The following is a 16,259-nucleotide window of genomic DNA, read 5'->3' on the forward strand; positions in this document are numbered from 1 at the left end:
AGTCCTGTCTCTGACGAGGCGGGGGGGGGGGGTAGAAGCGCTGAGGCTGCGGCCTAAATGGCCTGCGCTGAGGGCCCGCAACATGCATCCCCAGGGAGCGCATGATTGTTCTCGAGTCCTTGAGGCTTTGCAGGCGAGAGTCCGTCTTGTCCGAGAACAATCCATGTCCCTCAAAGGGCAGATCCTGTAGGGTTTGCTGCAGCTCCGGAGGCAAACCCGAAACCTGAAGCCAGGAGATCCTCCGCATAGCGATACCCGAAGCCAGGGTCCTCGCAGCCGAGTCCGCTATGTCCAAGGAGGCCTGCAAGGAGGTCCGAGCCACCTTCTTACCCTCCTCTACCATGGCTCCAAACTCCTCCCTGGACTCTTGGGGAACCAACTCCTTAAACTTCCCCATAGAGTTCCAGGAGTTAAAGTTGTAGCGGCTCAGGAGCGCCTGCTGGTTCGCCGCTCTAAGTTGCAGCCCTCCGGCTGAGTAAACTTTACGGCCAAACAAATCGAGTCGCTTAGCCTCCTTTGATTTAGGCGCTGCAGCCTGCTGACCGTGGCGCTCTCTTGTGTTCACTGATGCCACCACCAGTGAACACGGTTGGGGGTGGGTATACAAGTACCCGTAGTCTTTAGACGGGACAAAGTATTTCCTTTCCACCCCTCTCGCTGTGGGTGGGATAGAGGCAGGAGTTTGCCATATCGTATCTGCATTGGCCTGTATCGTGCGGATCAGGGGTAACGCCACCCTCGATGGGGCATCCGCTCCGAGGATGTTCACGATAGGGTCCTGCACCTCCACTATCTCCTCCGCCTGCAGGTCCATATTACGGGCCATCCTACGCAGGAGATCCTGGTGAGCCCGAAGATCTATCGGAGGAGGACCTGTACATGATGTGCCCGCCACTGCCTCATCCGGAGAGGAAGAGGAAGATGCCTCCGGTGGTACAGGATCCAAGGGAGGGTCCTGGTCCCCCTGCTCCTGGGCCGGAGCATCACCTGTGCTTGGGTCCATGGCGTCGGGTGGCGTGGACACGGACGCCTCCATGCCCCCTGGCGGAGGTCGAGAGATGGTGGACTCCGGGGCCCTTCTAACGGAGTGACCCGAGCGAGAGGTCGAGGGTATTGGAGCCCCTTGCTCCTGGTGGTACGCCCACGGGGTCCAAAACGACCAGTGAGATGGGCCATGAGAATGGTCCTCTGCCATCTCCTGCCAATGGCCCAAGTCCCGTTCCTCGGCTTGCCCTTGAGGGGGGTATGCCGATCTCGACAGGTCTTCCGAGGAGCGAGACACCGATCTTGATGGCCATGGCGGTGCCGAGAGAGACGAAACGATTCCCGTGGGCTGCGGTGCCGCACGGTGCCGGTCCGGAGATGATCTATCTCTACGCGGTGCCGGCGAACGGTGCCGGGACCGCGATCGGTGCCGATGACCTCGTCGGTGCCGGGAGCCGGATCTGGACCTCGACGAGGACCTGGAGTATGCCCGGTGCCGGGAGCGGCCTCTCGACGTCGAGCGTCGACCGTAGCGGTGCCGAGAACTACGTCTCGACGTTGATCGGTGCCGACGATCATAGCGGTGCCGAGACGTAGAGCGGTGCCGCGACGAAGATCTTGGCCGCGAGTACGACCGGTGCCGAGGTGATATTCGGCGCCGGGACTGCGAGCGGCGTGGGGACCTGCTTCGGGACCTGGACCGGTGCTGAGGTTCCAGCCCTTGCGATGGAGGGCGCATCAAGGCAGGTTTCCCCCTCGACTGGACCGGGCGAGTCAACGGTGCCGTCGGTGCCGGTGGTTGAGGTGGTGTCGGCTCCGTGAGAGCTATCAAGTCTCTCGCCGCCGCGAAGGTCTCTGGAGTCGACGGGAGTTGTATCACCGCCGGTCTCGGTGGAGACGCTATCTGCACCGGACTCAACGGCCTCGGCGCCGGAGTCGACAGTGCTGGAGGCACCTGTTTTCTGTGCTCCACCGGCGGATTCGGCTCTACCCCCGGCACTGGGGGAGCCGGCGTCTTCAGCACGGAGGCCCCCGTCTTATGGGCTTTTTTATGCCCCGGGGATAATGACCGGCGTCGAGGCACTTGCTGCGGTGCCGACGAGGTTCGGTGCCGGGGAGGCTTGTCCGACACCACTCGCGTGGTCGGCATGGCCGGTGCTGCCGGGGCACTGCGCACCGAGGCGCTAGGTGCCGGGGCTTGGCTTGTAGAGGGAGTGTCCGGACTAAGTGCCGCCTCCATCAGGAGTTGCCGAAGCCGAAAGTCCCGCTCTTTCTTGGTCCTTGGTCTGAAGGCCTTACAGATCTTGCACTTATCTGTTTGATGGGACTCTCCCAGGCACTTCAGACAGGAGTCGTGCGGGTCGCTCGTGGGCATAGGTTTAGCGCAGGAGGCGCACTGCTTGAAGCCGGGAGCGTTGGGCATGAGCCCGGGCCCGCGGCCGGGGGAGGAAGGGGGAGACGACCCCCTTAATCCCCTGGACTACTATAACAACTAGAACAACTTTTAAAAACTATTTAACTATTTAACTATAAACACTAGAACTATAACTACAACTGCGAATAACTAACTAAGCTAGGGAGAGTGGAGGACAGCTATGCCGCGCTCCACAGTTCCAACGACCGTCAGGGGCGGTAAGAAGGAACTGAGGGGGCGCCGGGTCGGCTGGGGTATATATTCAGCGCCATGAAGGCGCCACTCTAGGGGGCTCCACAGCCGACCCGCCGGTGTTGCTAGGGTAGAAAATCTTCCGACGATCGTGGACGCGGCGCGCGCACACCTAATGGAATGGATATGAGCAAGCACTCGAAGAAGAACGATGGTTCTTCGAGATGTGTGTCCCTGTGGGTACTCCACTGTACGTGACCCACCCCAAGCAGTACCCCTTCTGAAGGGCTGGGACTTCAGAATCAGATCAGTTACAGATGACAGTACTGTGGAGCCAAAGATGGCATCAGAGGCGGATTCGCCAGTGATTGCATAGTGTTCTGAGAAAGTGTGGTCTGACGCCCATGTCACCACTCTACAGATCTCGGAGATAGGGACATTCTTGAAGGCGGCGAGAGATGAGGAGATTGATCTTGTGGAGTGTGTATGGATCGACTCTGGAGGGGTCATGTTACAAATTTGTCTGATACAATTCGAGACCCACTTAGAGAGTCTTTGGGCTGATATTGCTGAGCCCTTGGATCTTTCTGCCATAGAGAGAGGAAAAGTCTAGGGGACTTCCTGAAGGCATTTGTCCTATCAAGGTAGAAGGCCAGAGCTCTCCTAACATCTAGGATATGTAGTATAGCCTCCCTATTGTCTTGGTGAGGCTTGAAGTAGAAGATTGCAAGGTGAGTCGATTTGATTCATGTGAAGCAGGGAGGTTACCTTAGGGATGAATTTTGGATACAGTGAGTGTAACCTTGTCTGGAAAAAGTACTGTGTACGGGGGATGCGCCATCAGAGCTGCTTTCTCTCCTATTCTTCTAGCCAAGGTAATTGCTATCAGGAATGCTGTTTTCAGTGAGAGGTATGTAAGTGAACAGGTGGCTATGGGTCTGAAGGGGGGGCCTAGTCAGCCCTTTCAGTACGAGATTTAGGTCCCACATGGGGGTAGAAAGTCCAGGTTGAGGGAAAAGGTTTATTATACCCTTAAGGAACCTTTTAGTGTTTGGGTGTGACAGCACTGAGTACCTTTCTAAAAGCTGAGTGAAAGTCTGTAATAGCTGCTAGATGGACCCTAAGAGAGTTTAGGGATAATCCTGACTTTATAAGGATCAGAGCATAATCTAGGTCGGATGTGTGGAAGAGTCACGGATGTTGGGGAGATTTGTTGGGACGTGCACCAAATCTGAAACCTGGACCATTTCTGCAGGTAAGTTTGTCGTGTGGAGGACTTTCTACTGTACAATAGAAACTCTGGTATCTCCCTTGAGCAGGAGTTCTCTAGGTGTTGGAACCAAGCAGGAACCATGCTTTGAGGAGGAGAATCCCTAAATTGGGGTGCAGGATATGCCCTTTGTCCTGTGAGAGGAGGTGCAGAAAGGTCGGGAGAGAAATCGGCAAGCACATCGCAAGCTGTGCTAGGTAAGAATATCAGGTCTGTCTCGGCCAACTAGGAGCAATCAGGATGATGTTAGCGCCATCCCTTTTTATCTTTAGCAGGACCTTCAGTAGTAGAGGAAACGCAGGAAAGGTGTAAAGAAAGTCTTTGTCCCAGGGGAGTAGAAGGGCATTGCCCAGAGAGTGCTGCCTCACTGGAGCAGTAGTGTGGACATTTCTTGTTCTGGTAAATGGCAAACAGGTCTGTGGACAGTGTTCCCTATCATGTGAATAAGTCATGGCGTACTGATGAGTATATCTCCCACTCGTGATCATGTGAGAATTTGAGACTGAGATGGTCCACTATCAAGGTCTATTTTCCTGGGAGGTAAGCTGTGGACAGAGTTACATTGTGGGAGATGCACCAGTTCCATAATCTCATTGCCTCTGCACATAGGGAGGGAGACTTGCCCCCACCTCCTTGTCAGTTGATGTAGCATATGCATGCTATGTAGTCCATTAGGATCTTTGTATGGGATTCTGTGATCAGCAGGAGGAAATGGACACAGGCGTTCCTGACTGCTCTCAGTTCAAGGAGACCAGTGTGGAGAGACATCTCTGTAGGCAACCATTTGCCTTGCGTCAGGAGACCATTTACATGCACACCCCACCCAATGAGTGATGCATTGGTGTTAAGGAGCAATGATGGTGACGTGTGCGAGAAGGAGATCCCTTTGCACACATTGGTTGAGACATTTCACCAGTTTAAGGAGTTTTTGATCCTGGTGGGTAGTAACAGGAGTTTGTCCAGCCTCTCTCTGTTTGGTCGCTAAACCGAACTGCACCATAGTTGGAGGCATCGCATGTGGAGTCTAGCGTGTGGTATCACTGCCAGGCCTGTTGACACGTGCCCCAAGAGTTCAAGGCAAAGACTGGCTGGTATCTGTGGACTGTATTGAATGGTATCTATGAGGGAAATCAAGGATAGAAACCTGTGTTGAAGTAGGAGGGCTTTGGCCTGTATGGCATCTAGGTCAGCCTCCAGGAATGCCAGGAATGCCAGGCATTGCCTGGAGTGAGGGTTGACTTCTGGGTGTTGATCTGTAAACCCAGTTCTGTAACAAGTATATCATAGGGTTGATGGCTTTGTGGGCTTCTTGGAGAAATCAGGCTCTGAGGAGACAGTTGTCCAAATATGGATAAATCCTTATTCCTTGTGAACGTAAGTGAGCAGCTACCACTGAGAGAATTTTGGAAAATACTCTTGGGACCAATGATAGTCCGTAGGGGAGGACTCTGTATTGGTAATGGTAGTTTCCCAGAGTGAACCTGAGAAATTGCCTGCAAGCGAGTAAGATCGAGATGTGAAAGTAGGCATCCTGGAGGCCGAAAACCAGTCTCCCTGTTCCAGTGTTGGAATGATCACCAATAAGGTGACCATCTTGAACTTCTGAGCCTTGACAAATTGTTGAGAGCAATGAAGTCCAATATGGGTCTCCAACCTCCCTTTATTTTAGGTATTAGGAAGTAACGATAGTAGATGTTGAGCTAGTGGTTCTATGGCTCCTAACTAGAGAAGATGAACTTTCGTGAGAAAGGTCCTTGAAGGATAAGGAAGGGTATATCAGAGGGGGTATAGAGGTCAAATAGATGGGATACCTGGCTCAGACGATCTCTATAACCCATTGGTCCGACATTATGCGTTCCCAGGCACAGCGGAACACTGCTAATCGGTGGCCAAATGGGTATACAACCATGGCTGATTGCATCAGTTGTGGGGAGTGGTCTTGCAGCGCCTCAACCTGCTTGTCAAAAGTGGCATTTACAGCAGCGGATTGGGATGAGCCTTGCAGACCAGACAGTTTGCGCTTCGGGAACTTCCCTTTCTCAATTTGCAGTTCATAATGGGGCTGAGGTTGATATTGAGACGCATAAGGTCTGTGCTGAGACTGGGGACTAAAACGTCTCTTTTACCCCAGTCTATAGATTCCCAGTCATCAGAGGGTAGCCCTGGAATCCTTTAGGGTATGAAGGAAGGCATCAGTCTTTCCAGTGAAGAGCTTTGTGCACTCAAAAAGGAAGATCTTCCATCGTGGACTGCACCTCTTTCGGGAATCCCAACAAATGGAGCTATAACGCCCATCGCATCACCACCACCATGGAGATGGACCTAGGTGCCACGTCGGTGGCATCGAGGGCCGATTATAGCGATTTTTTTATACTAATTGCCTCTTTTTTATGACAGCCTTGAAGGATTCCCAAAGCACCTCTGGCAGTTTGTCAATAAAATAATTGAGTTTGTTGTAATTTGAGTAGTTATATTTGTCTGTGAGTGCCTGTTAATTGGCAATATGGAACTGGAAGGTGGCCAACAAATATGCCTTCCTGCCAAAGAGATCAAGGCGCTTCCAGTCCCTGCCGTAGGCTGTAGCCCTGGACTGGTGTTGCCGGCCACGGGAATTGACAGCGTCCACCACAATGGAATTGGGTGTTGGGTGGGGAAAAAGGGAACTCTGATTCATTTGCAGGGACGTAATATTTTGTATCTGCCCACTTGCAAGTTAGTGCCACCGAAGCCAGGATTTGCCACTGTTCTAGCCGGGTCTAAAATGGCCTCACTGATTGGAGGGCAATCTTCGATGAGGAGGAAGAGTGGAGGATGTCCAGGAGCTGATGGTGGGTATCCTTTACCTGCTCTAGTAGTATGTAGAGGGTGTCCACCATCCTCTTTGCCAGCTCCCGGAAAAGGCGGAAGTCATCTGCCAGAGATGGTGGGGGAGGCATGACGGCTTCGTCCAGGAAGAAGGATATGGTCTTTGGTGTTATGACCCCCTCCATCTCCTGAGATGGTTCAGAGGCCTTAGATGCTGTCACCAAGGGAGTATGCCTGGACAATTCTTGGGCAAGGCTAGGAGCCCATAATGCAGGCTGTCGGTGTGCCGCCCAAGGGTTCCAATATAGCCATTGTGGTATAGGATCTGGATGGGGTGCCCATGAGTGGCCATACCACGATGGTGGTGCTGGTGAAGCCATTTGGGGGTACTATCTCAGACCTTGCTGGTAGTGGGTCTTGTATGGAGCCTGGGAGGAGTACTGTGAGACTGCCACCTCTGGCTCACTGTCCAAACCCTCACTAGATAGTGGAGGAGCATGGCTTAGCTGAGGAGATATCCCCATACCCAGTAAAGGCTTGATGCCATGATGTCAATACCGATAGGCAGGGACTCAGGTACCGAAGAGTCACTGCCTAGGCCCATATTGTCTGTGGACTTGTCAACAGTACCGGTAGCCAACAGTTACCATGCATGGGTGCTGGACTGTGGTCTCTGTGCTGGTGGTGCCGAGGATACAGAGCGAGATACACATCGCTTGCAGCTATCCTGAGGATCACTTAGGGGTTTTCCTGCCCTCTTCTTAGAGGACTTATGAGAGGAATCCCCAGCCTGCTAATTCAACCCACTTCCCTTAGAAATCAAAGGTTGTGGGGAAGAGACACATCTGTCAGGAGATTGAGGTCAGAGAACTGCCTCCATGAAGACAATCTTCTGATGGAGCTCTCTGTCCTTGCAGGATCTCGTCCAGAGTTGATGAGAGTGTACACTTTTGCTGTATGTTACCCTCACCGAGGTAGCAGATGCACTGACAGGGCTTATTCATTACCAGGATTGCCTCATTGCTTGTGTGGCACTTCTTGAAACCCAGGGAGCTGGGCATAACCTGCTAAGGGGAGAGTCCTCAAGGGGGAAAAAAGGTGGGGAAAGGGGTAGGGAAAAAATGAATGGAAGAATAACTACAACTAGAACTGGGGACACTAACTGCGAAATGGACACTGCTACCAAAGTTCTCTGATGAGCAGCACAGGGATGCAGACACACCTACAGTGGAGCACTCAGAGGGACACTACTTGTAGAAGAAACAGCGAATTGTGTGTGTGAATGTATGTGTTTGGGGAAATGTGTTCCATTCACAAATCTAGTCCATTTCAGTTAGAGGTAGTCCATGAAGGTGAGAAATTCATTTGTCCCAAATATGACTGCAGTTTGAAATTTTGTCCAGAAATGTACTGGGGGATGGGGAGGAGAAAGGCTGTGGATTTGCGTGTGTTTGCATGCAGCCATAACAGTCCATGTGGAAGCTAACACAGCATCCTGTTGATTCCCTCATGAATTCTGATCCAATCCTGTGTGTTGATAGCTGCAAACTTTTCCTCCAGATAGGTAGTCACATTTTGGGGAAGGGAATATTTTTCAGGGCCACCTCGGTAGCTGACCAGCTCACACCACTACTAGATGTGCTGCTCAGTCACTAAACATTTAAATACTTCTGTTGCATAAACTTATAGGTTTTCAACCAGTAACTTGGAAAAACATCGGCCTTTGCCAGTTGGGCACCAAAAACTGCTATGTCCTCCAAAGTGTGGAAGGTCTGAAACCATAGAATGGCCACAAATGGCAGACTCCGCCCCCTCCCCTCACCACCACCACCACCACCAAAAAAAAAAAAAAAAATACAAGTAGTTTTGTAATTTTCTAAAATCAAAAAGCAGTATTGCATTTTCAACTTACCATTGTGCCTGCAATTCTTTGCTGCAATTAACCAGTCTGTGTCCAGGGAGCTTCTGTGTTCCTAAGTATCCTTCTCACAATATAGTGAAGTTCAGTTTGTTAAAGTATCATTTTATGTCCTTGAAATTCCACAAGACATTTTTCTGTGTTCCTGCAGTGAGCTATTTGAGACAATAATCCTCTGTGCCTTGTCCTTTCAAGGCCCCTTGACCTCTGTTGGCTGCAGTACCTCCACAGCTCGCCCACACTACAGCAGAAGCCTGGGCCAACATTCCTTCATGGATCATTCCAAGAGGAAGCGTTTCCATGATAAACTTATGGTTGAAATTCTGGAGAGGGCCAACAAGCAAGTCTGGTGCCAAAGACACAGGAACTTATGGCTAGAGGAAAGGCATACCACATGACAAGAGCAAAGGCACAGGCTGGCTGCACAGCTTGAGGACAGGATTTCAGCACAGGGGTAGGCACTTGCCTCACAGCCCCTGGAACAGGAATGGTGGCTAAGGGAGGAGGACATAGCTTAGCAGAAAGAGCTGTTTGAGTGGCTCATATCACTAATGACTGCAAGAGTAGCAGCTCCTGTTACATCACCGCACAACAGCCTGAATCCCCTGTGCGCTACTTTGTGTTGCAACCCAGAAGCAACTTGGAAGACTCCATGGCTGGGTGACCCATGCTATCAAGCCCTATAAGTCACGGGGCAGAGCAACCTTTCCCCTGAAGCCCTCCATATTGACCCCATCCTCTGTTGATGCCTCCATCTCCCTCCCACAGCACTACCTGCATGACAAATGGGGAAAGAAGGGAAACAACAGGTGGTCAAGAGACATGCCACAGTTTCTGTCTTGTACAGTAACTCCTCACTTAAAGTCATCCCGGTTAACATTGTTTCGTTGCTGATCAATTAGGGAACATGCTCGTTTAAAGTTGTGCAATGCTCCCTTCTAATGTCGTTTGGCAGCTGCCTGCTTTGTCCACTGCTTGCAGGAAGAGCAGCCCATTGCAGCTAGCTGATGGGGGCTTGTAACCAGGGTGGACCAGCAGCTCCCCCTATCAGCTCCCGCTCCCCTAAGTTCCCCGTGCTGCAGCCGCCCAGCAGGCTATCAATTACCAGGCAGTTCTGCTGTCCCTCCCCCCACTGCCATGTGCTGCTCCTGTCCTCTGCCTTGGAGCTGCTCCCAGAGACTCCTGCTGTGAATTGCCCTTTCCCCTATTTCACACGTGGTCATGTCATTCATAAGTACATTGCATGGCACTAAAATTCCACACCTCTCCCCAAGCACTCCACAATCAATGAGCCTCCATATCATCACCCTCTCCCGCACAAGCACATTTATAAAATTGTAGTAGTCCCATCTTCCATTGGGCCATGCAAGTCCATAATGTGGGAGCACAAAGCATCCCTGACTTCTGTTGCCTGGGTGGATTCAGCTTCAGTGCTGGTAGATATACTTTCTGGCTGAGTGTACTGATTTAGGGGCCCCTCGTTGTAATATGTCCATTCAAGGGGAAATGGCTCATCTCTGGCTTCACAATGATTGTGAAGAACACAGCAAGCCACAGTAATGCAGACACCACTGATGACACTGGTATCCAAATGGGTCTGTAAAAATCTTGAACTAGATTTCAATCTGCCAAAAGCACATTCAACAACCACTCTGCACCTGCTGAGAGTGTAATTAAACCATCTTTTACAGAGTCTTGAAATCAGAGTATGGTTTCATAAGCCAAGGCAAAAGGAGGTATGCTGGTACCCCCAAAATAACGGTGCAGATAGTAACTCCATTTATGACAATGTCATTTGGTGGGAATAGTGTCCCCGCCTGTCCACGAATGTAGACTCCTGATCAGTGGAAAACCTTGGGATAAACCGCACACCCAATTGTCTCAGAAATCGCATTGACTACGTTAATTACAGTCAACTTTCCAACACCAAACTGGTTTGCAATGGACCTGTAGAAGTCTGAAGTAGTCAGCTTCCAGACAGCTATAGCAACCTACTTCTGGACCAGCAGGGTGGCCTCATGCATGTGTCTTTATGCTGATGCTAATGCTCCAGAAATGTTGCTTTCTTCATGCTAAAGTTCTGGACCCACTACTGGTCATCCCAGGTCTGCATGACTATGTAATTCCACCAGTCTGTGCTTGTGGCCCTGCTCCAGAAGCACCAGTCCTCAAAGAAGGCATCAGAGGCTGTACTGAATGTACTGAGAAGTATCAGCCAATTCAAGTTTGCCAAGACTGGATACTCCTCTTCCGCTGCCTCCTCCTATTCCATCACAAGCTGTGTTAGGTGCCTTTGGTGGGTCAGAAAATGCCACCAAAATGTCTACCAGCACCTCACAGAAGCTCTGCCCATTTCCTGAAACAGGAGTCAAAGCACAAGCAGGAGCAGCTTTTCAAAAAGTGCCTTCTCCATGTTGCTGGCTCTGGTAGCTGGGAGTGCACTGAGCAAAATGATGCCTTGGCAAGATGTTTTAGTGGGCTGTTCAAACTTCCTGTAATGTTCAGAGTGGACAGTCAAGTATTCCCACAGTGCACCCCAGTCAAAGGGCTAGAACAGCCACATCTTCAGTGGGTGCTAGGGAGTCTGGGATAGGGTTGGTTTGATTCAGGTCTGCGTGCTGCAGTGTGGATGCCATAGCCCGAAATTCGAGACTTGATTAGAAAATTCTTAATTTAGGATTAACAATCAGTGTACATGCTCAAGACCTGGGTTCTCTAACCCAGGGTCAGCTGACTCGAGTCCCACTAACCCGGTCTTACATTGCAGTGTAGACATACCCATACAGCCCAACTCTTTACCTTACAACAATGATGGTAATGTCTCTCTTCTTTCTCTATTCTGTATAGTGCTGTACTAATCTTTAATTAAATAATTCCATTTAAACCTGCTATTTAACAATCTCAAATCATTATTTAATTCAAACACACAACAGAAGTATGCAGTATTGTAGCCATGTTGGTCCCAGGATATTAGAGAGAGACAAGATGGATGAGGCAATATATTTTATTGGACCAACTTCTGTTGGTGGGAAAGACAAACTTTCCGTGTAAACTCAAAAGGTTGACTCTCCCACCAACAGAAGTTAATCCAGTAAAAGATATTACCTCACCCACCTTGACTAATTTAGAAAGTGACTTTTTAAAATCCTACTAGAAAGGTTGTGTTTTTAGGAACTCACCATCCACAAAAACAAACCTAAGGTAAAGACTAGCCAGATGTATGAGATTCAGCTGGCTAGAGAAAGTCCAGTGCTACAGCAAAAGATATATTCATGGTGTGCAACACTAGGCATTTGTACTCCCAGGACTAAGTATCAAGGGAGAGCTATGACACAAGACATCCCTTAATATTTTTATGCTGTAGAGTCAGAGGAGAAAGGAGACAACAGGCATGAGGAGGAGAGTGACAGAACACGTTTCATGCTATAAAATCCAATTTCCTGTTCACATTCTATACTTATAAACTAAAAAAATCCAGAATAAATATGCAGCTGTAAAATCAAAGCAAAGCAGCACAACATGGAGAAGGCTTCCACAATCAAACATTAAAACATTCTGTTATTAGCTCAGACTCTCTTCTTTGGCCAGCAGAAACTGAATTAAATGCGGAGGTGCCATGATCAATTCAGAAAGAGTGCAAGTCTAGCTTTGTACTGGTAGCAATCTCTACCAATAGATGAAGGAATAGTATTAATGAGAATCCACCCTACCTATTGAAGAATGTAGCTAGTGACACACAGTTTTGTCTGAGAACAGAGCTGAAAGGGGATGAAGCGTGTGTGTGTGTGTGGGGGGAAATCATTAGAATCACGTCTAGGTCAACTATAGCCACTATGGGTATGTCTACACTGCTGCTGGGAGCATGCCTCCCAGCGAGGGTAGACAGACATACACACTAGCTCTGCTCAAGCTAGCACACCAAAAATAGCAGTGTAGACGCTGCAGAATGGAGGGGGCACAGGATAGCCACCCAAGCTCAGGCCTTGGGGGGGGGTTGGACAGGTTTGGACTCTGGTGGCTAACCCAAGCTGCTTCCTCTCCTGCAGCATCCTCTAGAGCTCCCATATCCTCCCACATATTTCCCCACCACACTACTCTATTACTTTATGGATACATACTTATTTACAAATCTAGAAAATTCTACTCAAAACAAAACGGTGAGCAAAATTAATTTTGTTCAAGTGCAAATCTCACCAATGTAGATATCTAAAATTCTAGAAATTCAGTTACGTTCCCTCCTCCCTTCTCCATAGCATCTCCACCGGTCATATTCACCAACACCTATCTGCGACTCACAGCATGTATACCTCCTCTATCCTGCTCAACAACAAACGTGCAGCAGAATCCATGCAATTCAATTTTAACTTGCAGTGCCTTAGCAATCGCTGAAAACATCTTTTACCAATCCAAAATGGAGACAAGGCTTACAATAGGTGAATATGTACTGATCTGAAAATAACCACCGCCTGAAATATAATCATACTTTTCCTTCAAACATAGCTTCAGATGATAATTCTTATTTAAACATTTTATTTGTCTTTTTGAATAGGTTCTCTCATTACATTTATTTTTGTTAAAAAGCAAAATAACTGAAGAAGGGTGAGTACAGTCACAGTTTGTGATAGCCTGTATCAGTATAGAAAAGGCTGTCTTTATGAGAGCACTAAGGAGGGAGTTTATCTGGGAGTGGTGTAGCATCAGTATTGCAGAGGGAGAGGTTGCAGTAAATGGAGAACGGGGAAGGTGCATATCTTGAAGTGAGGGTGCAGAGGAATGAGATATGATAGGGAAAGGGCTAGATTGAAAGGGGGAAGGAAGGAAAGGACACAGTAAGGTATAGTTACAAAAGATGTGACTATGTAGTTTGCTGGAAGAGAGAAGAGGAAGGATAATCCGTCAGAAATCTCATTGGGAAATTGTTTCAAGAGAACATTCTAATCTGGAGTCAACCAGGCTTTAAAAAAGTCCTATCAATTATGCAGAACCAGAAGAAACCAAACACCTGCTCAAAAACATCAGCTCTAATTAGTTTACAGAAATTCCCAGGTACCGCCTCATCCACAGCATCCTCTCTTTCATATTCCAAAAAGTGCATTTGTCAACCATCACAAATCTTTTTTTAACAAACTGTGGTGCTTAACACAAACCTAAAATTTATGTGTTATTGTATTTGCTATATGCACCCTTCTATATCCAAACATTAGTACCAAATAGTACCTTTTTACCCAAAAGTTCTGGGTGTGTTTACCCAACAGAGACAACAACAAAAAAACCCTTACACAAGAGTTGATGATCTTGGCATCTCCTCTTACAATCAGAAGCAGCGACATAAAGAGAAGGATGGAAATGTTTCAAAATGGAATTTAAAATTACAAAAAAGTAAGCTGTACAAGAAGAGGGAAAGAGTTCCAAAGAGGTGAGAATACAAAAATATTGCAATTATATGGCACATACCAAACGCTAGTTCAAATACAAAAATTACTGACGTATAATGTGGTTTTTCAATAGACACCACCAATTTTTGTCCTTCTCCAACACTCATCTCAAGAGTTGGAACAAAATAGGACATCCTTTGGCTTGGAGCTCTCTTACCCGCCTTTTGGCTCCCTTGGAGATGTATTCCTCCAAGCTAGGCCACATTTTGGGGGGAAATACAGTTTTATCTCAATGGGATGTTAACTTTGAAACCCAATTGTAACAATTAAAATGGCAACATTGGTAGCAATTTCACTTTTGATCAAAGCACACAACAAAGAACAAATATAATAAAATCATTCAGAGTTTTTAAAGCCAGAAAGCACAAATTTGATCATCTAGTCTGACTGTCTGCAAAAGGGGAGGGGAGGGATAGCTCAGTGGTTTGAGCATTGGCCTGCTAAACCCAGCGTTGTGAGCTCAATCCTTGAGGGGGCCACTTAGGGATCTGGGGCAAAATCAGTACTTGGTCCTGCTAGTGAAAGCAGGGGGCTGGACTCAATGACCTTTCGAGGTCACAACGCCGATCACAAGGTCCCTTCCAGTTGTAGGAGATGGGATATCTCCATTAATTTTTTAAATTTAAAAACAGAGGCCATCAATTTCAATAAGCAGTTCCTGCATCTAACTCAAAAATTTGTGGATGCACTAGAGGCGAAGATTACTGCAAGCTGTCATGAATAAGTGTCAGGGATTCGGAACCTCCCTATCCTTCCTATGACAGGTTTCAGAGTAGCAGCCATGTTAGTCTGAGCCCGCAAAAAGAACAGGAGTACTTGTGGCACCTTAGAGACTAACAAATTTATTAGAGCATAAGCTTTCATGGGCTACAACCGAAGAAGTGGGCTGTAGCCCACGAAAGCTTATGCTCTAATAAATTTGTTAGTCTCTAAGGTGCCTCAAGTACTCCTGTTCTTTATCCTTCCTATTTAACTAATGGGGATGGGTGTCCTGGCTAGAGGTCCCATACGGAAAAGGTTAAGAACCAATAATCTGGAGATATGTTTTAGAAAGACATCTAATTTATTTTAAAGGCTCCCAAGTAATGGGCAATTTACTGTATTCCTTCATAATATGTACCATCAGTTAATTACAGTAACTTTTAAAAATTTGCAACTTATTTCCAGTTTGAATGCATCTAGCCTCAATTTCTACCTTGTTATGACTGTCTGCTACTATCAGAAAATTTACCCCCTGTAGTTAATTATAGACTGTGATCAAGTCACTTCATAACCTTCTCTTTGATAAGCTAAATAGATCGAGCTCTTTCAGTTTTCACAAAAAGGCATATTTTCCACACCTCGTCATTCTTGCAGCTCTTCTCTGAGCCATATAAATTGTGCTTAAAACACAGGGTTTACTAAATATTGTATTTTTTGTGCTCCAAAAGCACATATTCATTTTTAATATTGACTGAAAATTAACATTTTCTTGATTCGTATTTGTGATTTATATATATTGCAAAAGAGAAGTATAATACGTCTAATGCACTAGTCCATTCTTCTTTCAAGGTGAGGAAGTTGACACGAGCAGAGATGAGATAGCTGAGGCACCTAAGAACCATGACATCTTAGCCATCAGTTTCAGATAAGCCATAGATAATACAAACAGTTCATACATTTTCGCATTTGGTTGCCAACTATAGCTGAGTTTTGTCTCCTAAAGTACACATACATTCCCACAGTTTACATTTTACACTTCTGCTATTTAACATTACTACTATATCTGTTTTAAAGTACACATAAAATCTCACCTCCTGGTCTGTGCTACAGGATTAAAATCCAATAGCAGAATTTTATTTCAATTAGAGAAACTCTTTTGTTATCCTCAAGTTTTGTTTTCTTTTAAATGTTGCCATAATTTTTAGTTAATTCATGGTGTTTTCCTTTATCTTTAACTGCCCAGACTGGTACTAGAGAGGACAAGCATGTAAATAACATGATATAGTATATACCACTAAAAAAAAACCAGAGTGGTTGTTTTCCCACTTCCAGTCCACTAACTAAACTTTTGTACAAGATGTTTTGAAAGTGGATACTTTAAGGGTATCAACAAATCTTCTTTCATCATTACAAATATCAGTATCAGCTGTACTGTGTGACAAAAGAATGCTAAAACCACTATTGTGTCAGTATTTTGTAATTAAAATTAAGTACTTCTGTACAATCCCTTAAACAACAGTGATATCACAAGAAAGTTGT

The 16,259-nt window shown here is 47.3% G+C and overlaps 1 protein-coding gene across 3 annotated transcripts in view; it reads right to left on the minus strand.

Moving 5' to 3' along the window:
- The window catches only part of RGS12 (regulator of G protein signaling 12), a 177,496-nt gene that overhangs the window by 137,744 nt on the left and 23,493 nt on the right, over positions 1 to 16,259 (minus strand). Inside the window, exon 1 of one of the 3 annotated variants that reach the window (XM_034771891.1) lies at positions 8,578 to 8,620. The exons of the other annotated variants lie outside the window; for them this stretch is intronic. Coding sequence (XP_034627782.1) covers positions 8,578 to 8,580 — 3 coding nt within the window. The 5' untranslated portion in view covers positions 8,581 to 8,620. Of the gene's footprint in view, positions 1 to 8,577; positions 8,621 to 16,259 lie in introns of those variants that run through there. 3 annotated transcript variants of the gene reach the window in all.

This window comes from Trachemys scripta, chromosome 5 (genome assembly GCF_013100865.1).
Source record: "Trachemys scripta elegans isolate TJP31775 chromosome 5, CAS_Tse_1.0, whole genome shotgun sequence".
Taxonomy (NCBI): Eukaryota; Metazoa; Chordata; order Testudines; family Emydidae; genus Trachemys; species Trachemys scripta.